General features: G+C 46.4%; 1 protein-coding gene across 1 annotated transcript in view; it reads right to left on the reverse strand.

Annotated features, from left to right (window-relative positions):
• Positions 1 to 553: 553 nt before the first annotated feature.
• Positions 554 to 27,677, reverse strand: part of crebbpa (CREB binding lysine acetyltransferase a) — a 79,608-nt gene continuing 52,484 nt past the window's right edge. The window contains exons 16-30 of the mRNA XM_083656023.1: positions 16,946 to 17,064; positions 16,224 to 16,463; positions 15,002 to 15,090; positions 12,073 to 12,153; positions 11,346 to 11,402; positions 10,526 to 10,603; positions 10,350 to 10,417; positions 9,517 to 9,667; positions 7,199 to 7,345; positions 6,806 to 6,919; positions 5,602 to 5,767; positions 5,044 to 5,217; positions 3,735 to 3,896; positions 3,123 to 3,404; positions 554 to 2,942 (exon numbers count right to left, since the gene is read on the reverse strand). Of these exons, the coding sequence (XP_083512149.1) occupies positions 720 to 2,942; positions 3,123 to 3,404; positions 3,735 to 3,896; positions 5,044 to 5,217; positions 5,602 to 5,767; positions 6,806 to 6,919; positions 7,199 to 7,345; positions 9,517 to 9,667; positions 10,350 to 10,417; positions 10,526 to 10,603; positions 11,346 to 11,402; positions 12,073 to 12,153; positions 15,002 to 15,090; positions 16,224 to 16,463; positions 16,946 to 17,064 (4,151 nt within the window). The 3' untranslated portion in view covers positions 554 to 719. The remainder of the gene's footprint in view (positions 2,943 to 3,122; positions 3,405 to 3,734; positions 3,897 to 5,043; positions 5,218 to 5,601; positions 5,768 to 6,805; positions 6,920 to 7,198; positions 7,346 to 9,516; positions 9,668 to 10,349; positions 10,418 to 10,525; positions 10,604 to 11,345; positions 11,403 to 12,072; positions 12,154 to 15,001; positions 15,091 to 16,223; positions 16,464 to 16,945; positions 17,065 to 27,677) is intronic.

Here is a 27,677-nt window from a genome sequence, read left to right on the forward strand (position 1 = left end):
GTTTCCTATTTTAATACAACTGAGTGCTCTTCATACACACAAAGAGGAAGGGAGGACTCTCCCTCACCTCAACGCATCGTCTGGAAAAATGGTACAACACTAGATTACAATTGCCAGGAATGACAGCTTGAGAAGAGAACGAAAACCTGGCCCAATTCCCAGACAAATTATTTTACAGTTTCAACACAAAAAATGCTTTACGTTTTTTTTCTCCAAAGGTACAAAATAAAAAGGTATGAATAATATAATGCAATTGTCTTGTAAATTTTCTTTAAAAAAAGAAATGAGCAAGGCATGAAACCATACCGAAAACAAACGAGAAATAAAACAAGTATTGAGCACATTTGGTCTCAACCAAAAAATATATTCTTTGTGATTTAAATTTCATTTAAGAAGCAATTTGCAAATCCATCAACATTTTAAGGAAGAAATACCCATCACTTGGGTTTAGGAAACTATTACATTCCCTATAAGTGTTGACATTGTTTTTTGTCGACTCCCCCCCCCCCCCCCCAATGTTCTCTTTTTCTCTTTACAACTGTTGAAACTTTTTACATGTCAGTACAAAAAGTGTTCTCAACCTTAGAAAGAACAAAGAAAGCCCTCTAACGGGATGAGTCCGGGGGAAACGAGGAAGAGGAGTGGGAGGATGGGTCCCTGGGGAGGAAGAGGAGTGGGAGGATGGGTCCCTGGGGCTTTTTCAGTTCCCTGCAGAAATGCTACAATCCCTCCACAAATTTCTCCAGCGTGTCCCCTGTAGCATCTCCCACCATCCCCAAGTCACTGCTCAGCCCCCCTCTGTTGGGCGTGTTAAGCTGCGGCAGCATGGCGCTCTGTTCTGGTGTCCCCATGTGTCCCTGCTCCATGGACCCTGACAGGGGGCCCCCCAGACCTGGGCGGGGGGACCCCGAGTGCTGTGGCGAGGGCTGTGGCTGGTTCTGGACCTGCGGCGAGGGACTGGAATGTGGCGGCTGCTGCGAGGGTGGGCAGGGGGACTGAACGGGCGCCGGGGAACGGACCTGGTTGCTGAGGGCGTTGGCCAGGGCGGGCTGGCCGGGTAAGTGTGCTCCACCCTGGGGCTGGCCGGCCAGCAGGTGGGTCTGGGGGCTCATGGGGCCGGGCTGGGCCGGAGAGCCCATCTGCTGCTTCAGGACGGCCTGCTGCTGCTGGGGAAGCTGCTGCTGCTGCTGGAGCATTCGTTGGTGGAGCAGGTTCTGGGTGGAGTCCATCCCCAAGCTGGGCTGGCCCATCTGAGCCATGGGCGGGAGCTGGCCCATGGATCCCCCAGCTGCTCCTGCGCCTGCCTGCATGGCTAGCTGCTGCTGTTGCTGCATGCGCAGCTGGGAGTACGTGGCTGCTGTTCCCTGGGCCTGAGGGGGGAACTGGCCCGGGTGGCCTTGAGGCATCACTCCCTGTTGTTGCTGTTGTTGTTGTTGTTGTTGTTGTTGTTGTTGTTGTTGCCTTAAGAGCTGCCGGCGGTAGAGCTCCTGGATCTGGGGGTTGGTGTTCATCAGCTGTCCTTGGGCCCCTAATGCAGCCATGCCCTGGGCAGGAGGCTGCTGGGGCTGCTGCGGGGGCATCCCGGGCCTCTGCACCGCTCCTCCTTGCATGGCCATGGCCTGCATTGCTGGCATGCCAGGCTGCTGCTGCTGGCCTGGCTGTTGCGGCTGGGTGGCATGGTACTTGGCTGTTCGCTGTTTGATGAAAGCGGCCATTAGCTGGGGGTTGGACTTGAGGATGTTGAGGACTTGTTGCTGCTGCTGGGGCGAGCTGGGGGATTTCAGGGTGCGGAGGAGGTCCTGGAGGGCGTTGGGAGCGATAGCACCAGGTCTCTGGGGTGTCTGTGGCCGGACGCCAGGCTGCTGGGGAACCAGCATCCTCTGGGGCTGTGGCTGCTGCCCTTGGGGCATCATGGCTCGCTGCATGGTCATGGCCTGCTGCGGTGACTGGCCTTGGGGAAGGCCTGGTTGTTGTGACTGGGCAGCCTGCATGGGCCCCCCAGCTCCAGGCCACTGTCCCGGGGCCATGCCGGGCTGCATGACCTGGGGCCCCCGGGGCCCTGGCACCATCTGCATGGGTTGCTGCATGGGTCCGGCCATGCGCTGCTGTGGCTGCTGGGGATTCATGGGAAGACCGTTCATATTGACCCGGTAGTTCTGCTGGTTCTGCTGGGCCTGGGCCATCATTTCGATGTGCCGGGCCATCTTGACAGCGGCCAGGGGAGGCTGCTGCTGCGGGGGCTGCTGGGGAGGCTGGGGAAGAGGGGACTGTTGCTGGTGTAGAGGGGAGGCCTGGGGACCAGGCTTGCCCTGTGAGACCGGCGTTTGAGGCTGGCCATTGCGGGGCACGTTGGGGAAGGAAGGGGACATGACACCCGCTGAGTTGGGGGTCTGCGGCTGGTTGGAGAGTGGCTGCTGGGGCGTGCTGGGCTGGGGGTGAGAAGTGGGCGTGCTGGGGGCAGTGGAGGCCGGCGGGGACGGTAGAGGCATGGTTCTGCCTTGCATGGTGGCTATCCTTCTCCTCATCAACTGGGCCTGCTGGAGCCTGTGCTGCAGCTGCTGCTGGCGGAGCTTGTGCTTGATGTTCAGGCAGAACGGGACAGGACACTTGTTCTCCTGACAGTGCTTTGCGTGGTAACAGCACAGAGCGATGAGCTGCTTGCACACGGGGCAGCCACCGTTGGTCTTGCGCTTGCAGCCTTTGGTGTGCTGCACCACCCTCTTCATCTTCTGGCAGGACGGCAGAGAGCAGTTGGCGTTGCGGCACTGGCAGGCGTGCACCAGGGACTGGATGCAGCGCTGGATGCTTAAGCGACGGCTCTCCTGCGGGCTCTTGGAGGCCTCTCCGCTCTGGTTGCCGTCGTCGTCCAGGCCGAGGCCCCACTTGACCATCTGGTGCTCGTGGCCCTTGGTGTTGTAACAATTAATGCACAGGTCAAAGTCCTGAGGGGAGAGAGCCACAGAGAAATACGGTCGTTAAAATAAGTGCAACACAGAGTGAGTAATAATGAGAGATTTGGCAAACGTTTCACCAACTGTGTTGACCGTAACCATTTTGGATGCTGGACACAAGAAAAATCCCGGTCAATAAAAAAAAAAAAATACAGTGCAAACTTCTGTCACCTCGCAGACGGTGCAGTGATAGCGCGTCTCTACGTGGTGCTTGCACTCGTTGCAGGTGTAGACGAAGCGGTCCTGGCCCTGGTTGTGCAGCTCCACCAGCATGCACATGGTGCTCCACTTGCACCTCCTCAAGGAGCTGAACTCCCAGTGTTTGTCCCTGGCCAGAGTCAGGAAGGCGTCGCGGCCGTCCATCAGGTCGCAGGTCAGCAGGGGGTCGGGGTCGCTGATGGGCGGCAGGCTGTTGACCATGGGAGCGGAGTGCAGATGGATCACAAAGAACACCTTGAGGAGACAAAGTAGGAGAGGGTGAGAGACTCGTAGCAAAACTGAAATGTGCATTCAGACATGTCCAGATAGTTCAATTTCTCAAATGCTATACATTCATTTTGGAAATATGGAGGAAGAAGAAAATTGCCATACTTTGATCTCATTTTTGTGGAATCACTCATTTTGTAAGCGTGTGTCACCTTTCTTCAAATGGCGGCTGTCTGCATTCATGAAACTATGGCCTATGAATCATACTGTGTCTGTATAATCCGACGGCGGCTTCCAGCGGCACTTGTGAATTGTATCAAAAACACAAAACATGGCTTAAGCTACACAGAGGCTCACCTCTTTGTGCTTCTCCATGTTGGCGTAGAGCTTCTGGGACAGGTCATTGCCTACATTCGGCATCCCAGGCTTCTTCTTATTGGCTCGGCTCACGCTGCTCTTGTTTTTATTGGTCTTTTTGTTGTTCTTCTTCTTGGCATTTTTGCTGTCAACCGGCGCGCCCTGATGTTCAAACACAAAGGCAGAGATGATACAAACAAGAACAGAACTGAGTTGAGTATTGATGGAAGCTGTGAATCGGCCATGAGTCAATATAGAGAGAATTCTTTCAAGCACATAGTAGTTATGGATGATGCCGGGTGCTGCATCCCTATCTTCAATATGTCTGTTTTTTTGTTTGTTAAAGTTAATTGTGTTATCTTATGTGTTCTTTTCCATCAGTGTCCTATTCCTTTCTGACCCAATTTCTCCTCACAGACTACGTTTAATCTCATTTTACATCATACTCACAATTAAAGGTGTCGAAAAAGATACACTACCACTAAGCCACGGAATAAGAAAGTACGTATAACTCTTGTCGCGCATTATTACTCTGCCAAGTTGTTTCTACATTAGTGCTGTGTCATTTGGATGATTGCTCTGTGGTATAACGGTCATCTGTGTCTAACTGTCTACTAGGGAAGTTACAAGTAGCACAAAACAAGGCAGCAAGGCTGCTCCTGGGGTGTCTCGCGTTGCTGGCATGCATATTAGTCTTTCATGGCTTAGTGTTGAGAAAAGGCTAAAGGCCAACCTACTCATATTTTTTGACAGAGTTGTTCAAAATCAAACTCCCAAATGTCTTGTCAATAACATAATTCAGTTTTAGTTTAGTTCAGAGATTCACACACACTCTACCAGATGGGCGAGTGGTGGTCAGATGACTTGACCTAGATCAAAAACCAACTACATGAAGAAAACCGTCATATACAGGTCCATAGCCACTTGGAATTGTCTACCACACAACATTTGTTCCATTAAAGGGAGAGCTTGTTTTAAAAGGATGCTTAGAGCTCATTTACACTCACACTAATAACTATGGTATCACATCACTTTTAGATTCATGATTTGTTTTTTTAAGTACCGATTGTCGTATAACCAAGTGTTATTTTCTGTCTTACTGGCAAGCTAGATAGCTAGCTGACCAAGCTAATGTTTGTCTTAGCTTAGATTCCCCCCCCCCTGTCTTCTTTTTTTTTTTTTTACTATGTGTTTTTGGATTTTAACTATTGCGTGTCATGTAATGTATTGTTGTCTTGGACCCCAGGAAGACTAGCTGTCGCCTAGGCGGCAACTAATGGGGATCCTTTTAAAGAAACACTATTCTGACCTCAGGAGTTTCACAGGCAGCAGCAGCGGTGTTCTCCTCCTTCTTCCTCTCCTCCTCCTCCTGCTGCAGCTCCTTGATGCTCTCCTCCAGCACGTTGGGCCAGAAGTCGCCTTCAAAGTACGGCAGCTCGTTGGCGCTGGTCAGCCGGTCCTCTGTTGCCTGCTTGCAGATGTCCTGAGGTCGAAGACAAAAAGCCTCGGTTCAAACTTCACAAACATTCAAGAGCCTCTGGTGCAACAAACACCAAACGCTGGATGTTCAACTGCAAGGTTTTAAATATTCTGCCGCGCTGAGCATTTCTATATTCTATTCGTTTACTCGTTAGTATGACAATGTAGGAAATGTATTCATAAAGTAATTGGCCTTTTGACAGGAATACAGTAAAACACAGAAAAGCAACTACTTTTACAAAGGAATGGAAGATGTAGTTTATCTGAACATATACAATTAGTCTTAGTTCTGAAAATAATAAACCAATGCACATTGCCCAACAACATATCAAGTCATATCAAAAGCAAAGCCTTACACCAATAGGGTGTGGGGAAAATGGCTCCTCACCTTGTAGTCATGCAGGATCCTCTCAGCGAAGGCCTTGTCCAGCATCTTCCTGTACCACTCTTGCAGCCTCTTGGGCTTGGGGATCTTCTGGTCGGCAGGGTGGCAGTGAAAGATGTAGTCGTCCCCTTCGCTGGGTGGACATGCCCAGATGTGGCCCTGGGCATACCTGCAAAAAGCACACAGAGCAAAACTCAGAGCAGAAAGATGTTAGGGCTTATGCTGGCCTAGAACTGAATCTCCCAGGATTCTCTTGCCTATGTTGTACACCTCTCAGTGTTCCCATCTACTGTCTCAAAAAAGAAAAAAAAACATGGGTGGGTTGTGGACTGCCTATACTACTTTAAAAGGTATACTATGCAACTATTTCATTAAAACACTTTTCTTTAATCCTTATAGAAAAGGTTGCCCTCAGAAACATCAATTCTAACACACTAAAAACTGCGGCAGTGTGTTTGTGGTCAGATGCTGCCTCCTGCCTGATTTTGGTGCTAGTTAAGTTAAGTTATCCTTTATTTATCCCCATGGGGAAATTCATCCTCTACTAGGAACCTTCCTAGAACTAGGAGCAGTGGGCAGCCGCAGTGCAGCGCCCGGGACCAACTTCTTATTAACCCTAACATACATGTCTTTTGGTGGTGGGAGGAAACCCAGACGAACATGCGGAGAACATGCAAACTGCACACAGAAAGGACCTGGGACGGACCGGGGTTCGAACTTGGGACCTTCTTGCTGTGAGGCAATAGTGCCAACCACTGAGGCACCGTGCCGTCCTACATTTTGTTTGGCTGGGCCGGGGCGTATTTGGGCGGGTATATTGTGTAGAGGTCCAAATGGGTCTGTATAACACCCAGCCAATAACATTGCTCACAGCACAACAACCCAGCCAATAGCATCGCTAAGATGTTCCGAGAGTGGATCGCATCAGCACAGTGGAGTCAGCGTGGGCTAATACCAGGAAATTGAGTTTTCTCAACAGAGCATTTTGAAGAAAAAAAAAACTGAAAATACACACAGGGCGCAGCATCTTTCAACATAAACACACTGCCACACTATTATATGGGCCAGAAGTGATCGCTTTGAGGGTCAACTTTTGTATATCTATGTTTTTTTTAATGAAATAGTTGCATAGTACGTTTAAAAGAAACAGTCAAATAGATAAAGAAATGCAGTAGAAGCAGAAGAAGAGCAGGAGAGTGAGGCTTACCCAAGCTTCTTGACATATTCTAGATAGCCGATAAGGATCTCGTGGTAGACTGCTGTTCGTAGCAGCCGAGGTCTGAAGAAGTGAATACTGTCAAGGTACGATATGTAGACCCGTCTAACGAGGGGGAGAGAAGGAAACGAGGTGGAGTTAGGTTAGGTTCGATTCCTCCAACAGCCAGTGTGTCCACAGTGACCTCCATAGGTAGCATTCATGAAATGCATTCATGTACGCGTTTCCAAGATATATGCAAACATACATTTCTATATACCGGTATATTATTTTGTCCAATTTGGTGACTCTAAATCCCTATATTTCTAAAATGCCACATGCCATTCTTACCATGTACCACATACAACCACTACATAGAACTATCCATGTCCACTGGGTACAGACCTGGTGTTGGGCAATGGGGATTCGGAACCGTACTCCTGCACATGCATGCCGAAGAAGCACACGTCCACGCCGTCAATCTCCTCAAAGGCGAAAAGTGCTTTGGTTCTGTAGGGAAAGGTCTCGGACATATCGCCTGTGTCCACAAACCTAGCATACAGAAGGGGGGCATAAACATGTGTGCAAAGCTTAATGCAGGGATTACTCAACTTGCTTTGCCCGGGGGCCACTTTTGTGAAATGATAGAAGGCCAGGGGCCAGTTAATAAACAAACAATATACATTTTTCTGTAGCGGATTGTAGGTTTTTGGGGTGTCAGCCGGAGTTTAGTCTGACAATGTTGTGCACACTGGATAGTTAGTTAGGTTAAGTTAAGTACATACATAAGTTTTTTTTTTTTTTTTTTCAATTCCATCAGGGCTGCAAGTTGAGTATCACTGGCTTAATGTGTTGTCTATTAGGCTATAGTGAAAGTAGGATTTTTTTTAAAGTGCAGATGGGCAACAAGAGACACATCAAGACAACCTCCAAAATCTCCTAATTTTTGTGTATGCCCACTGGTACACGTTGAAGTTTTCACACACCAGTACAGTAATACCAGTACACCAGTTTTCCAGTTAATATATTTTTTTTCGTGAAATATGCCCAAAAAGTTGCCCTGCGTACCACTTGCTTTTAGTGACAGTCAGGAGTATAAGGACACAATTCAAGCCAAATGGCTTTTTTATTGACTCAAGGCAATAAAAAGCCTTGAATCAGTCAACTTGAAGATAACAGGCTCTTCTATGTGGGCCTCCTCCCTCCCAGGATGGAACCAGCATCACAGACTTTGATCTGCTCTGACATGTCACAGGCTTTCTGAGTGGATATAAAAGCTTTATAGAGGGCATTCATCTTTGTATGGCAAAGACAATAAAAAATAAGCTTGGGACAAATAGCTGTGCCTGTGTGGATTTACAAATAGCATTATCAAAGAGGGCGGGACAGGTCATTGGCAGTGTCAAGAAACTCTGTCGTTATTGTTGACTTTGGCCGTCCATTTATTTATTTGGCCAAGACCGTTTTTGTCCATAAGTTGGACTTTCAAGTCAGTGCTTTTACCCGGGGTTCCCACGCCACCTTCAACATCAAATCCAATGACTTTTCAATGACTTTCAAGGTCCAATTGCCCAAATTCAAGGACCCAACACGGCATGGTTTTTGAGACATGAATCAAGGTTCATTACTGTTACAACATTGACTGCGTTTAAAAGGACTTGAGTATCCTGGTTATGAGGCTTATCCTGCTTTTGATCATATTCGGGATATGGTGTTTACATGGAACACAGAGAAAGCAGGTTATTCATATCCCTGTATACATGATAAGTACTAGTATCCCGGTTACTGATTACTGCATACTACTTGCGCAGGCGCCTGTGATCTTTACAATACAAACCGGCGTCATTATTATTATTATATTTTCGCTTGTATTGGCTGCGTGTGACGTCATTCACCTTTTTTGGGCCAAGACTGTGCGGGATTCCCCTGGATTCCGTCTTCACGGTGGTCTGTCCCCGTTTGCGTCACCGTTTGCGTTGGTCTGTCCCCGTTTCATTTGAGTCAGAACACCTTCGTCCTGTAGTCTGTATACTACAGACTTGAATAGGGCAGCATTTCGATGCTTTCTCCTAGCTAAGCTGCCAAGTATTTAATTCTTTCATCACCGAAAGACAAAACTCCGCAAAACTCCCATTTCCTCATCGCTCCAGAAGTGAGACTTGGCTGAAGCCGCGCCTGCGCAGGTAGTCTGCTGCGGTCAGAAAGCAGGATAAGGTGTATACATGCAGCAGTATCCCGGGTTCTTTCAGAGTATTCTCCAGCTAGCATAACCGGCTTTCTCAAAACTGGGATAAGGGCTTATCCAGGTTTCTGAAACCGGGATATGATGTTTACATGCGCAAACACAAAAACGGGATACTCCAAAACCCCGACAGTAACCGGGATACTCAAGTCCATGTAAACGCAGTCTTGAGACATTTTATAATGAGAACTAGCAGACGCTGGAGGCGGCGCAAAATCTGCCCAAGGTGGCCCCCTCGTCATTCTCTACACAGGAAAAACCCTAAATTTCAAAAAACGTTTAATGCCACGATTATTCCTTTTCAAATGCACAAACTTTGAAGGATTTCAAGGGGGAAGCCTGTTTACCATTATCTGAGTTACTTCAGATTATAAACCCATCGCTACATCATTAACAGTGTTTGATCAAATATTAGATCGAAAAAGATGGGTTTAAACGATCAAGCGCTCCTCTGAACCTCCACAGGTGTCATTGCTCTCACCTGGCTTTCATGCCTGGTTTAACTTCCACCGTTTTGTCGGAGCTGGCCACCACTCGCACAAACACCTCCCCAGCCTCCGGGTGGTTCTGCCTCTTCAAGTATTTATTCACACGGTCCTCTATGTACATTCCCAACCGTGTCGACTGTAGCCCTGTAGTGAGAACACACACACACACACACACACACACACACACACACACACACACACACACACACACACACACAGGAGCAATGAGGAGAAACAATTCAGCAAAAATGTGCTACTCCCGTTAACTTTGCCGCAATTAAGAAGAGCAGCCTTCATTTCCGATTGGCATCCATGCATTTGTGAAATGTTATTGTGGGCTTTAACTGGTTTCATGGGTCAAGGACTTGCTCTACCTCTAAAAAGGACCTCCAGTAAGTCTCAATTAAGACCATGAAGACGACAGCCGTAAGAGTTACGAGGGCTTTTCCACAACCAGAGTGATGTTTGATGAGAGAGACGGTGGCAGATGTAATCTGAAGTTAACACCATGTGCCATCAAGGTCAGAAATGTTCTCGCTGACTTACAAACACCAGAGGAGAATGCCAGTAAAACCACAAAGCCAGCAACAACAAAGGCAGCCAGTGCAGGAAAGCGACCGATGGTTATTATCAGGGAGACATATGCAGTCCATATGGGGATGGAGGTGGTTTATATTCTCCTGTTTCTTCGGCACTTGTGAAACAAAACTGCATTAGGTTATGGACATTCTGAATACTGCATGACAAGCGGTGAGGGAAAACCGGTCCAAACCGGTCCAGGGGGGAACCAGGACTGAAGCGTTTGAATATAGAGAACAGCACTAACTTTTTGCAGAGAACTTGTTGTCCTTCCGTGTTTTAGCACTCTTCTTCAAACAATTGTCACAGATGAATCTGGAAAAAAAGAGAAAATATGTAGATCATTTTTTGTCACTATTACCACGGAAGACATGCAACGGCACTGCCGTCCCTCTGGCAAAATGAGGGGGGAAGAGAACTCACCCAGATGGCCAGATGACATCATAGTGTAAGACGCATATCTGGTGCATCTTCCGTCCGCAATCTTTACATTCAACAAACCTGAAGAGAAGGAAAGAAAAGGAACATGTAAGACATTTCAGTGGGAATAAAGAGCGCCCCGCCCTGGCTGTCGCTGAAAAGGTCACAGGCTTGATCCTCGCAACCTTGTCAGTGTGTTGAGCGAATTCTGAAAATGCAAAAAAGTGAACCAGCGTACAAATTGTCACACAGCTTCCGGTCGTGCTGCCAGTGGCCTTCATCTGTATGACAACTTAACTGCAGAGGACAGCAAGCAACACAAACATCTCCATTCAGTTTCATCTTCCTCCAGTCGTTACGCACTTGCAAGCCAGCCAATGCAAGTGCGCCTTTGTAGGAGGATTTTTTTTTTTGTTTTTCAAAGTATTGTGCATTCAAATTGAACTCGGTGAAAGACAAACACTGCATAATCGAGGTGGGCCCATTATTTTCGGATGGAAGTGTGTGACGCTGCGATTCCATTCAGCAGGTGGCGCTGCTGAGCTGCCCCGGGGGCTCTACTGAAACCCAACCGATTGATCTGAAAGCTAGGGAGAAAATATGGAGACCGAGCACCAAAAGCAAAAACACAAAGCCAGATGTGTGCGGCAGAACTAGGATTTACTTTCAAATATGCGATCGGGAACAAGAATGTAGGTAAAGGAGCAGGAGAAACGATTATTCAACAGAAAATGAGGCTAACTCAAAGTAACCATATCCTTTTATGATGATGATGTAACATTAGTCTCTCTCACTGAAAGGGCGTGAGGCTGCGTCTACTTACGGTTCAGGGTCTAGTGTGTCATTCTTCTTCCTTTCAAACTGGTCTTTTGATATCATTCTGCGGAGAAGCAAAGGAATTGGAGGGAGAGTGAAAAGAAGAGACAGTCAGAAAGAGACACAGACACACACACAGGCAGGTATTATTAAGCCAAATCTAAAAATAAAGAACAACTTTGAGGCATTTTTCGACAAAAACAAACGCAATTCGACGTTAATTAGTTGCTCAGGATGGAGCGAGAGCTGGGCTGCTGTTATGTTCATGGCAATGGTCTGTACGGCACGCACAGGATTACTCTAGTCTACACGGTGGTTGAGACTGAATTTGTGAGCATGTGTGTATATGTATTTACTGTTGTTCTATGTTACTCCAATAATGCATACTGAATGATGGATTTGAGGTTGAAGTCCAATCCAATGGAGGACCTAAACACAGCTTGTGGAATAGTGCGATGACAACAGAAATGTTGTCTGTTACCCTCAGCTTTCAAATACAATGAAACATGGGGAACAATGGCATAGTGAGCAGGGATGTCTCCAGTTGGCTTTCAAATAGGGTTATGACCAAAGCAAGGACGTTTTAACAATGTGATGATGGGTACCATGAATAATAAACAAGCCACAAGTCTCCGGTGATGACGGCATGTCTGACAAAAAGTGTTTTTTGAAATATGCGGGTGGCAAATTGAGTCGGTTTTCACGTCGGTAAAGTCAACAACAGGTTCCCTTACGTCTGCGGCTGTGCGGGATCGTCGCCCAACGTCACGCTGTCCCCTTGGATCTCATTGAAGCACTTCTCACAGAAATGATACCTGCAAAGGAAACAAGCACATTCAGCACCTTCAAAACTGTACAAGTGGTTGAAAGAACAGTTGAGTGTGCCTAGGTTTATTTTATTTTAAGTGTATAAATGTGTAATACTGTAATATTCAGGACTCCGCTACTTGTTTATGTGTCAGATACGACGGCGCGCAAAACAACACGAGTGTTTTGTGCGTTACAATAGAGAGAGGGGGAATCCCCGAGCTCCCCGCTGAGAGTGTGAATCGACCACGCTGCAGGAGCCCCATGCTGTATCATTACTGCTGCTGCACAGCTCCCGTTCTCAAAGTGCCCCGTCAAGAAGAGAAGCCCCGCCACAAACAAGAGCTGCAGTTACACAGTCCATGCAGCAGGGGGTGCAAGGTAACATGGAGTGAGCAGGTCATCTGCCTGGCTTTCAACAAGAGGAAAACGCAATGATACGCAACGGCCTCAACACCAAGGCATTATATTTTCAGCTGCCTGACAAAAGAGGGAGCAGCGATCAGTGAATTAAACGGAGTCCCTGAATGGATGCTGAGAGAGAGGAAAACATCAACACTGCCTTGTGTCAAGCCGTGGGGTGAGTGTTTCTCTAATTCAGGGGTGTCCACACTTTTTTGCCTGGCGAGCTACTTTTAAAATGACCAGCTCAACAGTGACCACGCCAGGCCTGGGAGGCAGAGTCACACAGGCCACAGCTGTCATGAGAAACCTACCGCCTGGGTCACAGTGTTCACTCTACAGCTACAGGGCAACGGAGCCCACTGGCCTGGGTCACAGTGTTCACTCTACAGCTACAGGGCAACAGAGCCCACCGGCCTGGGTCACGGTGTTCACTCTACAGCTACAGGGCAACAGAGCCCACCGGCCTGGGTCACAGTGTTCACTCTACAGCTACAGGGCAACAGAGCCCACTGGCCTGGGTCACAGTGTTCACTCTACAGCTACAGGGCAACAGAGCCCACTGGCCTGGGTCACGGTGTTCACTCTACAGCTACAGGGCAACGGAGCCCACCAGCCTGGGTCATGGTGTTCACTCTACAGCTACGGTGTTCACTCTACAGCTACAGGGCAACAGAGCCCACTGGCCTGGGTCACAGTGTTCACTCTACAGCTAGAGGGCAACGGAGCCCACTGGCCTGGGTCACAGTGTTCACTCTACAGCTAGAGGGCAACGGAGCCCACTGGCCTGGGTCACAGTGTTCACTCTACAGCTACAGGGCAACAGAGCCCACTGGCCTGGGTCATGGTGTTCACTCTACAGCTACAGGGCAACAGAGCCCACTGGCCTGGGTCATGGTGTTCACTCTACAGCTACAGGGCAACAGAGCCCACTGGCCTGGGTCATGGTGTTCACTCTACAGCTACAGGGCAACAGAGCCCACCGGCCTGGGTCACAGTGTTCACTCTACAGCTACAGGGCAACAGAGCCCACTGGCCTGGGTCACAGTGTTCACTCTACAGCTACAGGGCAACAGAGCCCACTGGCCTGGGTCACAGTGTTCACTCTACAGCTACAGGGCAACAGAGCCCACTGGCCTGGGTCATGGTGTTCACTCTACAGCTACAGGGCAACAGAGCCCACCGGCCTGGGTCACAGTGTTCACTCTACAGCTACAGGGCAACGGAGCCCACCAGCCTGGGTCACGGTGTTCACTCTACAGCTACAGGGCAACAGAGCCCACTGGCCTGGGTCATGGTGTTCACTCTACAGCTACGGTGTTCACTCTACAGCTACAGGGCAACAGAGCCCACCGGCCTGGGTCACAGTGTTCACTCTACAGCTACAGGGCAACAGAGCCCACTGGCCTGGGTCACAGTGTTCACTCTACAGCTACAGGGCAACAGAGCCCACTGGCCTGGGTCATGGTGTTCACTCTACAGCTACAGGGCAACAGAGCCCACCGGCCTGGGTCACAGTGTTCACTCTACAGCTACAGGGCAACAGAGCCCACTGGCCTGGGTCACGGTGTTCACTCTACAGCTACAGGGCAACAGAGCCCACCGGCCTGGGTCACAGTGTTCACTCTACAGCTACAGGGCAACGGAGCCCACCAGCCTGGGTCACGGTGTTCACTCTACAGCTACAGGGCAACAGAGCCCACTGGCCTGGGTCACGGTGTTCACTCTACAGCTACAGGGCAACAGAGCCCACTGGCCTGGGTCACGGTGTTCACTCTACAGCTACAGGGCAACAGAGCCCACTGGCCTGGGTCATGGTGTTCATTCTACAGCTACAGGGCAACAGAGCACACCGGCCTGGGTCACGGTGTTCACTCTACAGCTACAGGGCAACAGAGCCCACTGGCCTGGGTCACAGTGTTCACTCTACAGCTACAGGGCAACAGAGCCCACTGGCCTGGGTCACGGTGTTCACTCTACAGCTACAGGGCAACAGAGCCCACTGGCCTGGGTCACGGTGTTCACTCTACAGCTACAGGGCAACAGAGCACACCAGCCTGGGTCACGGTGTTCACTCTACAGCTACAGGGCAACGGAGCCCACTGGCCTGGGTCATGGTGTTCATTCTACAGCTACAGGGCAACAGAGCCCACCGGCCTTGGGAATGGGCAATATGATTTTGTTAAAATGGCTGCATTTATAGCCAATTAGACGGTTAATAAGCAACTGTGCATGCAAATGTGCGACACAGTATAATATGTATGATAATTAAAGCTATTTCAGGAAGATTCAATGTTTAACAAAGTGTCCAAGTGTGTAATGAAGTGCAATGTTCCATTTATTTTCTACCAAACTCATAGTTGAGTTCACAGCCACCCATCACTGCACACACACACACACACACACACACACACACACACACACACACACACACACACACACACACACACGTACCTGTTCTGGTAGCTGTAGTATGTGCCTCCAGTGGGTATGGTGCACAGCTGCTTGCCGTAGCAGCAGAGGGTTTGAGGGGAGAACTCGTACTGCAGAGACAAGGCAGAGGACAAACGGTCAGAATTGACAAACCCAAAACATTGAATTGAAACTGGAGAAGAGCGGTTGCCGTGCCATACATCTCTACTATCCACAGTAGGAAAACTAACAGCAGCAGCCAGCAGCTTAAAAGGGATAAATATGGACAGTTTTGGCTGAAAAAATGTGCCTACTCTACCAGACCCTAGAGAAGCATCATCAACAGACTGAGGACTCATTCTAGTCTTTTGAGGAAAGATGCAGAGTTCCATTGCTCGGTACAAGGAGCTGAAATCATGGCTACTTTTTGGACGTACTTCAGGATGTCTGTGGGACAGTTTGAGTCCCAGAGAGCAGATTGAACCAGTCCCAGAGCAAAAGGCTAGTTGTCTGAGGTAAAATAGTCTCAGAAGAAATAACTGAAGTCCAGTTTGGATACCGTGCATTTGGCGAGCTGGCTCAAAATGTGTGTTGGGTGTGGGGATAATGGCGCTAATATGGCTTTTCAGAACTCAACTCATTTCATGGTCGCGACATTGATGATTTCCCTCTGAATCCAGTTTGTAGGTGTGATTTGTGTCCTGTGGTTTACCAATACGCACAGACAGCACTGCACCACAGTATCGTTGCCTACTGAATTCATTGATTGACTGATTGAATTTATTTGACAAATTAAAATATACAATACACCAACAAGCATACAGTATGAAATAAGTCATCAGGATATCACAATACTTATTTAAACTTATTCCCATTGTGGAGTACATGAATTAGTCTAGGTCTATCTATGTAGAACTGTTCATGTCGCAAGCGAAAACATCGAAAAATCAACCTCGATCCGAAAGAATATGTGCTGCAATTTCACTCCACAGAATTTCGCTGTTGATATGCATGGTTGATTTGACTGGATACAGGTTCGAAAAATATTATTGATATGCAAATATTACACAAATAAATCACTCTTAGTAGTGTGTAAAAGCCTTTAGCCACTGTGTGCACATGTTGACTAATATGTTATTTATTCACCCTGGCGTTGTCACAAGGTTGGCTAACAGATCAAATCATAACCCCCACATCTACGCTTTTAACTTGCTTCTCTCCATCGTTCATCCTCCATCCAGCCATTCCCTGTTCTCCATCTCACCTTCCTGCCACAGCAGTAGCCCAGGCCCTGCATGACCGGGTCGATCTCCGACTCAAACACCTCGGCCAGCTTGGAGCAGTACTTGTAGACGCGGGACGTCTTGCGGTTGTAGAGCCAGGCGTTGTTGAACATGAGCCACACATCCTCCACATATTGCCAGGGCTCTTGGAATTGGCCCGTGTCCAGCTTGCGTTTGATTGTGGACAGGTCTATGGGCGTCTTCACGATGTCAAAGTAGTCCTGGAGAGACACAGACAGACCGATACAAGGACAGGTTCCAGGGTCAAAAAATGATTAAAGGTGCAACACATTTTTGCCAAAAAAATCGCATCGAACATTTGACAAATTCCAATTAATCCAGCATTTTACTGAGGCAGGAGATGATCCGGGTCATTCAATTTGGCTATTTAACAAAAAGTGTATAATTTTCCGTTTAAGAGCAAATCGTATACTTTGGGACTTATGGAATCAGGAGACTTGTTCCTTGCGTTATTACTTTCTCAAAAGGTAACTCAATCTTGCAGGAGGCAAACTTGAACTGTAGCAATAAGAATTAAACAACTTCCCTTGACATTTCAAAAGTTGTTTTGGGTGCGTTTCATTTCCCTTAATGGTTCCACCACAGTAAAAGACAGATGGGTATCTGACTGCTTCCCAGCACTACACTGACACAGTGAAAACCTGCCTGTGTGCGTGTGTGTGTGTGTGTGTGTGTGTCCTACCGGGATACCCAGCAGCATGGGGTCGACTGGCTGTCTGAAGGGCAGCGACTCTGGGTCCTGCCTGTAGAGAGACTCCAGCGTGGGCATCAACGCCTGCCGCAACTCCTCAGGCTTGAAGACTGGAGGGAGTGGGGTAGAGAGATGGAGGGAGTGGGGGAGAGAAAGAGGGAGAGATGGAGGGAGTTACAATGCAGAACATGTGTTGTAACAACAAAGACAACACTGTTACAACGCAGAACATGTGCTGTAACAAGACAACAATGTTACAACACAGAACATGTGTTGTAACAACCAAGACAACAATGTTACAACACAGAACATGTGTTGTAACAACCAAGACAACAATGTTACAACACAGAACATGTGTTGTAACAACAAGACAACAATGTTACAACGCATAACATGTGTTGTAACAACCAAGACAACAATGTTACAACACAGAACATGTGTTGTAACAACCAAGACAACAATGTTACAACACAGAACATGTGCTGTAACAAGACAACAATGTTACAACACAGAACATGTGTTGTAACAACCAAGACAACAATGTTACAACACAGAACATGTGTTGTAACAACCAAGACAACAATGTTACAACACAGAACATGTGTTGTAACAACAAGACAACAATGTTACAACGCATAACATGTGTTGTAACATTGTTTGCGCGTAACGTGCATGTGAACTCATGTAAGCGAATGTTCATGTATTTATATAGGATTATAAAGGTATGCTGTCTGAGTATGTTTTATATATATTTATACTATAGTAACTATATGACTTCCAAGTAATATAAATCATATAATTCATAGTAATATATATGATGATATATAGCTTCCAAGTTATAACTATATAACAGTTTACAATTTTGTTAAAAGTAATTGTATTTTAAGTTAAGGAACAGGTTGCAGTTTCTATGATTATGTTATGATTTAATGAAAGGGGTGGGATTAAAAAAGTTTATACTTCTTCCCACTCCCTTTCAAATATGCTAAAAAAAAAAAAAAAAAAGTGAGACCTTTGTTTGTTTTTTATTCTGTAAATTGTAAATGTTTTTCTTCTTGCATATTTGAAATAAAATGGAATCAAATCAAATCAAATGTGTGTTTGGTTCATGTGTGTTTGGTTCATGTGTGTTTGGTTCGTGTGTGTTTGGTTCGTGTGTGTTTGGTTCGTGTGTGTTTGGTTCGTGGTTCGTGTGTGTTTGGTTTGTGTGTGTTTGGTTCGTGGTTCGTGTGTGTTTGGTTCGTGTGTGTTTGGTTCGTGGTTCGTGTGTGTTTGGTTCGTGTGTGTTTGGTTCGTGGTTCGTGTGTGTTTGGTTCGTGTGTGTTTGGTTCATGGTTTGTGTGTGATTTTTCGCCGGAGACTAAAAACTTACCTTTTCGGGCTACACCTGGGTCCCTCCGGAATCGGTTAAACCTTATTGATTATATATGGTTTTAGTTATGTTTTCATTGTTTGTATTTCTCTGAATGAATTGTAATGAAATGTGATGTAAGTCGCTTTGGATAAAAGCGTCTGCCAAATTAAATAAAGTGTGTGTTTGGTTCGTGTGTGTTTGGTTCGTGTGTGTTTGGTTCATGGTTTGTGTGTGTTTGGTTCGTGTGCGTTTGGTTCGTGTGTGTTTGGTTGGTGTGTGTTTGGTTGGTGTGTGTTTGGTTGGTGTGTGTTTGGTTCGTGGTTGGTGTGTGTTTGGTTCATGTGTGTTTGGTTCGTGGTTCGTGTGTGTTTGGTTCGTGTGTGTTTGGTTCGTGTGTGTTTGGTTCATGGTTCGTGTGTGATTTTTCGCCGGAGACTAAAAACTTACCTTTTCGGGCTACACCTGGGTCCCTCCGGAATCGGTTAAACCTTATTGATTATATATGGTTTTAGTTATGTTTTCATTGTTTGTATTTCTCTGAATGAATTGTATTGAAATGTGATGTAAGTCGCTTTGGATAAAAGCGTCTGCCAAATGAAATAAAGTGTGTGTTTGGTTCGTGTGTGTTTGGTTCGTGTGTGTTTGGTTCGTGTGTGTTTGGTTCATGGTTCATGTGTGTTTGGTTCGTGTGTGTTTGGTTCGTGTGTGTTTGGTTCATGGTTTGTGTGTGTTTGGTTCGTGTGCGTTTGGTTGGTGTGTGTTTGGTTGGTGTGTGTTTGGTTGGTGTGTGTTTGGTTCGTGGTTGGTGTGTGTTTGGTTCATGTGTGTTTGGTCCGTGGTGTGTGTGTGTTTGGTTCGTGTGTGTTTGGTTCGTGTGTGTTTGGTTCATGGTTCGTGTGTGATTTTTCGCCGGAGACTAAAAACTTACCTTTTCGGGCTACACCTGGGTCCCTCCGGAATCGGTTAAACCTTATTGATTATATATGGTTTTAGTTATGTTTTCATTGTTTGTATTTCTCTGAATGAATTGTATTGAAATGTGATGTAAGTCGCTTTGGATAAAAGCGTCTGCCAAATGAAATTAAGTGTGTGTTTGGTTCGTGTGTGTTTGGTTCGTGTGTGTTTGGTTCGTGTGTGTTTGGTTCGTGTGTGTTTGGTTCATGGTTCGTGTGTGTTTGGTTCGTGTGTGTTTGGTTCGTGTGTGTTTGGTTTGTGTGTGTTTGGTTCGTGTGTGTTGGGTTCGTGTGTTTGGTTCGTGGTTGGTGTGTGTTTGGTTGGTGTGTGTTTGGTTCGTGGTTGGTGTGTGTTTGGTTCGTGTGTTTGGCTGAGTCCACTTTGTGGGGCTGGCCATCCGGGATGGTGGTGTTGCTGCAGTGGTATGATGCCACTCCCATGATAAATGATAAATGGTGGGGATGATGTGGTTGCGTGTTTGCGCGAAACGTGCATGTGAACTCATGTAAGCGAATGTTCATGTATTTATATAGGATTATAAAGGTATGCTGTCTGAGTATGTTTTATATATATTTATACTATAGTAACTATATGACTTCCAAGTAATATAAATCATATAATTCATAGTAATATATATGATGATATATAGCTTCCAAGTTAGAACTATATAACAGTTTACAATTTTGTTAAAAGTAATTGTATTTTAAGTTAAGGAACAGGTTGCAGTTTCTATGATTATGTTAAGATTTAATGAAAGGGGTGGGATTAAAAAAGTTTATACTTCTTCCCACTCCCTTTCAAATATGCTAAGAAGTGAAAAAAAAAAAGAAAAAAAAAAGTGAGACCTTTGTTTCTTTGTTTTTTATTCTGTAAATTGTAAATGTTTTTCTTCTCGCATATTTGAAATAAAATGGAATCAAATCAAATAAAGTGTGGACCCAAGCAGCTCAAAAGGCAAAAGTATTCAAATTGAAAAAACGGTGGAGCTACTAGGAGTATTTTTATATAGCAATATTTAATGCGAAGTAATATATCTGTGTACAGGCAGTTACAAATCAGAATATATCTTCAAAGTTATACGGGCAGACAAAACGCAACGCGTTTCAACCACGTAGGTCTTCCTCAGGCAATGTTAGCTGGGCGTCGGCCGCCGCCCAGCTAACATTGCCTGAGGAAGACCTACGTGGTTGAAACGCGTTGCGTTTTGTCTGCCCGTATAACTTTGAAGATATATTCTGATTAAATAAAATGGAATCAAATCAAATCAAATCAAATCAAATGTGTGTTTGGTTCGTGTGTGATTGGTTCATGTGTGTGTGTGTTTGGTTCGTGTGTGTTTGGTTCGTGTGTGTTTGGTTCATGGTTCGTGTGTGATTTTTCGCCGGAGACTAAAAACTTACCTTTTCGGGCTACACCTGGGTCCCTCCGGAATCGGTTAAACCTTATTGATTATATATGGTTTTAGTTATGTTTTCATTGTTTGTATTTCTCTGAATGAATTGTATTGAAATGTGATGTAAGTCGCTTTGGATAAAAGCGTCTGCCAAATGAAATAAAGTGTGTGTTTGGTTCGTGTGTGTTTGGTTCGTGTGTGTTTGGTTCGTGTGTGTTTGGTTCATGGTTTGTGTGTGTTTGGTTCGTGTGCGTTTGGTTCGTGTGTGTTTGGTTGGTGTGTGTTTGGTTGGTGTGTGTTTGGTTCGTGGTTGGTGTGTGTTTGGTTCATGTGTGTTTGGTTCGTGGTTCGTGTGTGTTTGGTTCGTGTGTGTTTGGTTCGTGTGTGTTTGGTTCATGGTTCGTGTGTGATTTTTCGCCGGAGACTAAAAACTTACCTTTTCGGGCTACACCTGGGTCCCTCCGGAATCGGTTAAACCTTATTGATTATATATGGTTTTAGTTATGTTTTCATTGTTTGTATTTCTCTGAATGAATTGTATTGAAATGTGATGTAAGTCGCTTTGGATAAAAGCGTCTGCCAAATGAAATAAAGTGTGTGTTTGGTTCGTGTGTGTTTGGTTCGTGTGTGTTTGGTTCGTGTGTGTTTGGTTCATGGTTCGTGTGTGTTTGGTTCGTGTGTGTTTGGTTCGTGTGTGTTTGGTTCATGGTTTGTGTGTGTTTGGTTCGTGTGCGTTTGGTTCGTGTGTGTTTGGTTGGTGTGTGTTTGGTTGGTGTGTGTTTGGTTGGTGTGTGTTTGGTTCGTGGTTGGTGTGTGTTTGGTTCATGTGTGTTTGGTTCGTGGTGTGTGTGTGTTTGGTTCGTGTGTGTGTTTGGTTCATGTGTGTTTGGTTCGTGTGTGTTTGGTTCGTGTGTGTTTGGTTCATGGTTCGTGTGTGATTTTTCGCCGGAGACTAAAAACTTACCTTTTCGGGCTACACCTGGGTCCCTCCGGAATCGGTTAAACCTTATTGATTATATATGGTTTTAGTTATGTTTTCATTGTTTGTATTTCTCTGAATGAATTGTATTGAAATGTGATGTAAGTCGCTTTGGATAAAAGCGTCTGCCAAATGAAATAAAGTGTGTGTTTGGTTCGTGTGTGTTTGGTTCGTGTGTGTTTGGTTCGTGTGTGTTTGGTTTGTGTGTGTTTGGTTTGTGTGTGTTTGGTTCGTGTGTGTTTGGTTCGTGTGTGTTTGGTTCGTGTGTGTTTGGTTCGTGTGTGTTTGGTTCGTGGTTGGTGTGTGTTTGGTTGGTGTGTGTTTGGTTCGTGGTTCGTGTGTGTTTGGTTCGTGTGTGTTTGGCTGAGTCCACTTTGTGGGGCTGGCCATCCGGGATGGTGGTGTTGCTGCAGTGGTATGATGCCACTCCCATGATAAATGATAAATGGTGGGGATGATGTGGTTGCGTGTTCGCGCGAAACGTGCATGTGAACTCATGTAAGCGAATGTTCATGTATTTATATAGGATTATAAAGGTATGCTGTCTGAGTATGTTTTATATATATTTATACTATAGTAACTATATGACTTCCAAGTAATATAAATCATATAATTCATAGTAATATATATGATGATATATAGCTTCCAAGTTATAACTATATAACAGTTTACAATTTTGTTAAAAGTAATTGTATTTTAAGTTAAGGAACAGGTTGCAGTTTCTATGATTATGTTATGATTTAATGAAAAGGGTGGAATTAAAAAAGTTTATACTTCTTCCCACTCCCTTTCAAATATGCTAAGAAGTGAAAAAAAAATGAAAAAAAAAAGTGAGACCTTTGTTTTTTATTCTGTAAATTGTAAATGTTTTTCTTCTTGCATACAAAACAGCCATGAAAACAGCCACGGGCACAAAACAGCCACGAAAACAGCCACGAAAACAGCCACGGGCACAAAACAGCCACGAAAACAGCTACGAAAACAGGCATGAAAACAGCCATGGGCACAAAACAGCCACGAAAACAGCCACGAAAACAGGCATGAAAACAGCCACGAAAACAGGCATGAAAACAGCCACGAAAACAGCCATGGGCACAAAACAGCCACCAAAACAGCCACGAAAACAGGCATGAAAACAGCCACCAAAACAGCCACGGGCAAAAAACAGCCACCAAAACAGCCACGGTGCCCGTGACGAAAACAGCCACGAAAACAGCCACGGGCAAAAAACAGCCACCAAAACAGCCACCAAAACAGCCACTAAAACAGCCACGGGCACAAAACAGCCACGAAAACAGGCATGAAAACAGCCACGAAAACAGCCACAAAAACAGCCACGGGCACAAAACAGCCACGAAAACAGCCATGAAAACGGCCACGAAAACAGCCACGGGCACAAAACAGCCACGAAAACAGCCACGGGCACAAAACAGCCACGAAAACCGCCACAAAAACAGCAACGAAAACAGCCACGGGCACAAAACAGCCACGAAAACAGCTACAAAAACAGCCACGAAAACAGCCATGGGCACAAAACAGCCACCAAAACAGCCACCAAAACAGGCATGAAAACAGCCACGAAAACAGCCACGAAACAGCCACGGGCAAAAAACAGCCACGAAAACAGCCACAGGCACAAAACAGCCACGAAAACAGCCACGGTGCCCGTGGCGAAAACAGCCACGAAACAGCCACGGGCAAAAAACAGCCACGAAAACAGCCACGAAAACAGCCACCAAAACAGCCACGGGCACAAAACAGCCACCAAAACAGGCATGAAAACAGCCACGAAAACAGATACAAAAACAGCCACGGGCACAAAACAGCCACGAAAACAGCCGCGGGCACAAAACAGCCACGAAAACAGCCACAAAAACAGCCACGAAAACAGCCACGGGCACAAAACAGCCACGAAAACAGCCACGAAAACAGCCACGGGCACAAAACAGCCACAAAAACAGCCACAAAACAGCCACCAAAACAGCCACGAAAACAGCCGCGGGCACAAAACAGCCACGAAAACCGCAACAAAAACAGCAACAAAAACAGCCACGGGCACAAAACAGCCACGAAAACAGCTACGAAAACAGGCATGAAAACAGCCACGAAACAGCCACGGGCAAAAAACAGCCACGAAAACAGCCACAGGCACAAAACAGCCACGAAAACAGCCACGGTGCCCGTGGCGAAAACAGCCACGAAACAGCCACGGGCAAAAAACAGCCACGAAAACAGCCACCAAAACAGCCACCAAAACAGCCACGGGCACAAAACAGCCACCAAAACAGGCATGAAAACAGCCACGAAAACAGCTACAAAAACAGCCACGGGCACAAAACAGCCACGAAAACAGCCACGGGCACAAAACAGCCACGAAAACAGCCACGAAAACAGCCACAAAAACAGCCACAAAAACAGCCACGGGCACAAAACAGCCACAAAAACAGCCACAAAACAGCCACCAAAACAGCCGCGGGCACAAAACAGCCACGAAAACCGCCACAAAAACAGCTACGAAAACAGCCACGGGCACAAAACAGCCACGAAAACAGCTACGAAAACAGCCACGAAAACAGCCATGGGCACAAAACAGCCACGAAAACAGGCATGAAAACAGCCACGAAAACAGCCACAAAACAGCCACGGGCAAAAAACAGCCACAGGCACAAAACAGCCACGAAAACAGCCACGGTGCCCGTGGCGAAAACAGCCACGAAACAGCCACGGGCAAAAAACAGCCACGAAAACAGCCACCAAAACAGCCACGGGCACAAAACAGCCACCAAAACAGGCATGAAAACAGCCACGAAAACAGCTACAAAAACAGCCACGGGCACAAAACAGCCACGAAAACAGCCACGGGCACAAAACAGACACGAAAACAGCCGCGGGCACAAAACAGCCACGAAAACAGCCACGAAAACATCCACGAAAACAGCCACGGGCACAAAACAGCCACGGGCACAAAACAGCCACAAAAACAGCCACGAAAACAGCCACGGGCACAAAACAGCCACGAAAACAGCCACAAAAACAGCCACGGGCACAAAACAGCCACGAAAACAGCCACGAAAACAGCCACGGGCACAAAACAGCCACAAAAACAGCCACAAAACAGCCACGAAAACAGCCACGAAAACAGCCATGGGCACAAAACAGCCACCAAAACAGCCACGAAAACAGGCATGAAAACAGCCACGAAAACAGCCACGGGCAAAAAACAGCCACGAAAATAGCCACGAAAACAGCCACAGGCACAAAACAGCCACGAAAACAGCCACGGTGCCCGTGGCGAAAACATCGTCGGCCGCCGCCCAGCTAACATTGCCTGAGGAAGACCTACGTGGTTGAAACGCGTTGCGTTTTGTCTGCCCGTATAACTTTGAAGATATATTCTGATTAAATAAAATGGAATCAAATCAAATCAAATCAAATGTGTGTTTGGTTCGTGTGTGATTGGTTCATGTGTGTGTGTGTTTGGTTCGTGTGTGTTTGGTTCGTGTGTGTTTGGTTCATGGTTCGTGTGTGATTTTTCGCCGGAGACTAAAAACTTACCTTTTCGGGCTACACCTGGGTCCCTCCGGAATCGGTTAAACCTTATTGATTATATATGGTTTTAGTTATGTTTTCATTGTTTGTATTTCTCTGAATGAATTGTATTGAAATGTGATGTAAGTCGCTTTGGATAAAAGCGTCTGCCAAATGAAATAAAGTGTGTGTTTGGTTCGTGTGTGTTTGGTTCGTGTGTGTTTGGTTCATGGTTTGTGTGTGTTTGGTTCGTGTGCGTTTGGTTCGTGTGTGTTTGGTTGGTGTGTGTTTGGTTGGTGTGTGTTTGGTTCGTGGTTGGTGTGTGTTTGGTTCATGTGTGTTTGGTTCGTGGTTCGTGTGCAGCCACGGGCACAAAACAGCCACGAAAACAGCCACGGGCACAAAACAGCCACGAAAACAGCCACGAAAACAGCCACAAAAACAGCCACAAAAACAGCCACGGGCACAAAACAGCCACAAAAACAGCCACAAAACAGCCACCAAAACAGCCGCGGGCACAAAACAGCCACGAAAACCGCCACAAAAACAGCTACGAAAACAGCCACGGGCACAAAACAGCCACGAAAACAGCTACGAAAACAGCCACGAAAACAGCCATGGGCACAAAACAGCCACGAAAACAGGCATGAAAACAGCCACGAAAACAGCCACAAAACAGCCACGGGCAAAAAACAGCCACAGGCACAAAACAGCCACGAAAACAGCCACGGTGCCCGTGGCGAAAACAGCCACGAAACAGCCACGGGCAAAAAACAGCCACGAAAACAGCCACCAAAACAGCCACGGGCACAAAACAGCCACCAAAACAGGCATGAAAACAGCCACGAAAACAGCTACAAAAACAGCCACGGGCACAAAACAGCCACGAAAACAGCCACGGGCACAAAACAGACACGAAAACAGCCGCGGGCACAAAACAGCCACGAAAACAGCCACGAAAACATCCACGAAAACAGCCACGGGCACAAAACAGCCACGGGCACAAAACAGCCACAAAAACAGCCACGAAAACAGCCACGGGCACAAAACAGCCACGAAAACAGCCACAAAAACAGCCACGGGCACAAAACAGCCACGAAAACAGCCACGAAAACAGCCACGGGCACAAAACAGCCACAAAAACAGCCACAAAACAGCCACGAAAACAGCTACGAAAACAGCCACGAAAACAGCCATGGGCACAAAACAGCCACCAAAACAGCCACGAAAACAGGCATGAAAACAGCCACGAAAACAGCCACGGGCAAAAAACAGCCACGAAAATAGCCACGAAAACAGCCACAGGCACAAAACAGCCACGAAAACAGCCACGGTGCCCGTGGCGAAAACATCGTCGGCCGCCGCCCAGCTAACATTGCCTGAGGAAGACCTACGTGGTTGAAACGCGTTGCGTTTTGTCTGCCCGTATAACTTTGAAGATATATTCTGATTAAATAAAATGGAATCAAATCAAATCAAATCAAATGTGTGTTTGGTTCGTGTGTGATTGGTTCATGTGTGTGTGTGTTTGGTTCGTGTGTGTTTGGTTCGTGTGTGTTTGGTTCATGGTTCGTGTGTGATTTTTCGCCGGAGACTAAAAACTTACCTTTTCGGGCTACACCTGGGTCCCTCCGGAATCGGTTAAACCTTATTGATTATATATGGTTTTAGTTATGTTTTCATTGTTTGTATTTCTCTGAATGAATTGTATTGAAATGTGATGTAAGTCGCTTTGGATAAAAGCGTCTGCCAAATGAAATAAAGTGTGTGTTTGGTTCGTGTGTGTTTGGTTCGTGTGTGTTTGGTTCATGGTTTGTGTGTGTTTGGTTCGTGTGCGTTTGGTTCGTGTGTGTTTGGTTGGTGTGTGTTTGGTTGGTGTGTGTTTGGTTCGTGGTTGGTGTGTGTTTGGTTCATGTGTGTTTGGTTCGTGGTTCGTGTGTGTTTGGTTCGTGTGTGTTTGGTTCGTGTGTGTTTGGTTCATGGTTCGTGTGTGATTTTTCGCCGGAGACTAAAAACTTACCTTTTCGGGCTACACCTGGGTCCCTCCGGAATCGGTTAAACCTTATTGATTATATATGGTTTTAGTTATGTTTTCATTGTTTGTATTTCTCTGAATGAATTGTATTGAAATGTGATGTAAGTCGCTTTGGATAAAAGCGTCTGCCAAATGAAATAAAGTGTGTGTTTGGTTCGTGTGTGTTTGGTTCGTGTGTGTTTGGTTCATGGTTCGTGTGTGTTTGGTTCGTGTGTGTTTGGTTCGTGTGTGTTTGGTTCATGGTTTGTGTGTGTTTGGTTCGTGTGCGTTTGGTTCGTGTGTGTTTGGTTGGTGTGTGTTTGGTTGGTGTGTGTTTGGTTCGTGGTTGGTGTGTGTTTGGTTCATGTGTGTTTGGTTCGTGGTGTGTGTGTGTTTGGTTCGTGTGTGTGTTTGGTTCGTGTGTGTTTGGTTCGTGTGTGTTTGGTTCGTGTGTGTTTGGTTCATGGTTCGTGTGTGATTTTTCGCCGGAGACTAAAAACT

This window comes from Poromitra crassiceps (genome assembly GCF_964638095.1).
Source record: "Poromitra crassiceps genome assembly, chromosome: 19".
Taxonomy (NCBI): domain Eukaryota; kingdom Metazoa; phylum Chordata; class Actinopteri; order Beryciformes; family Melamphaidae; genus Poromitra; species Poromitra crassiceps.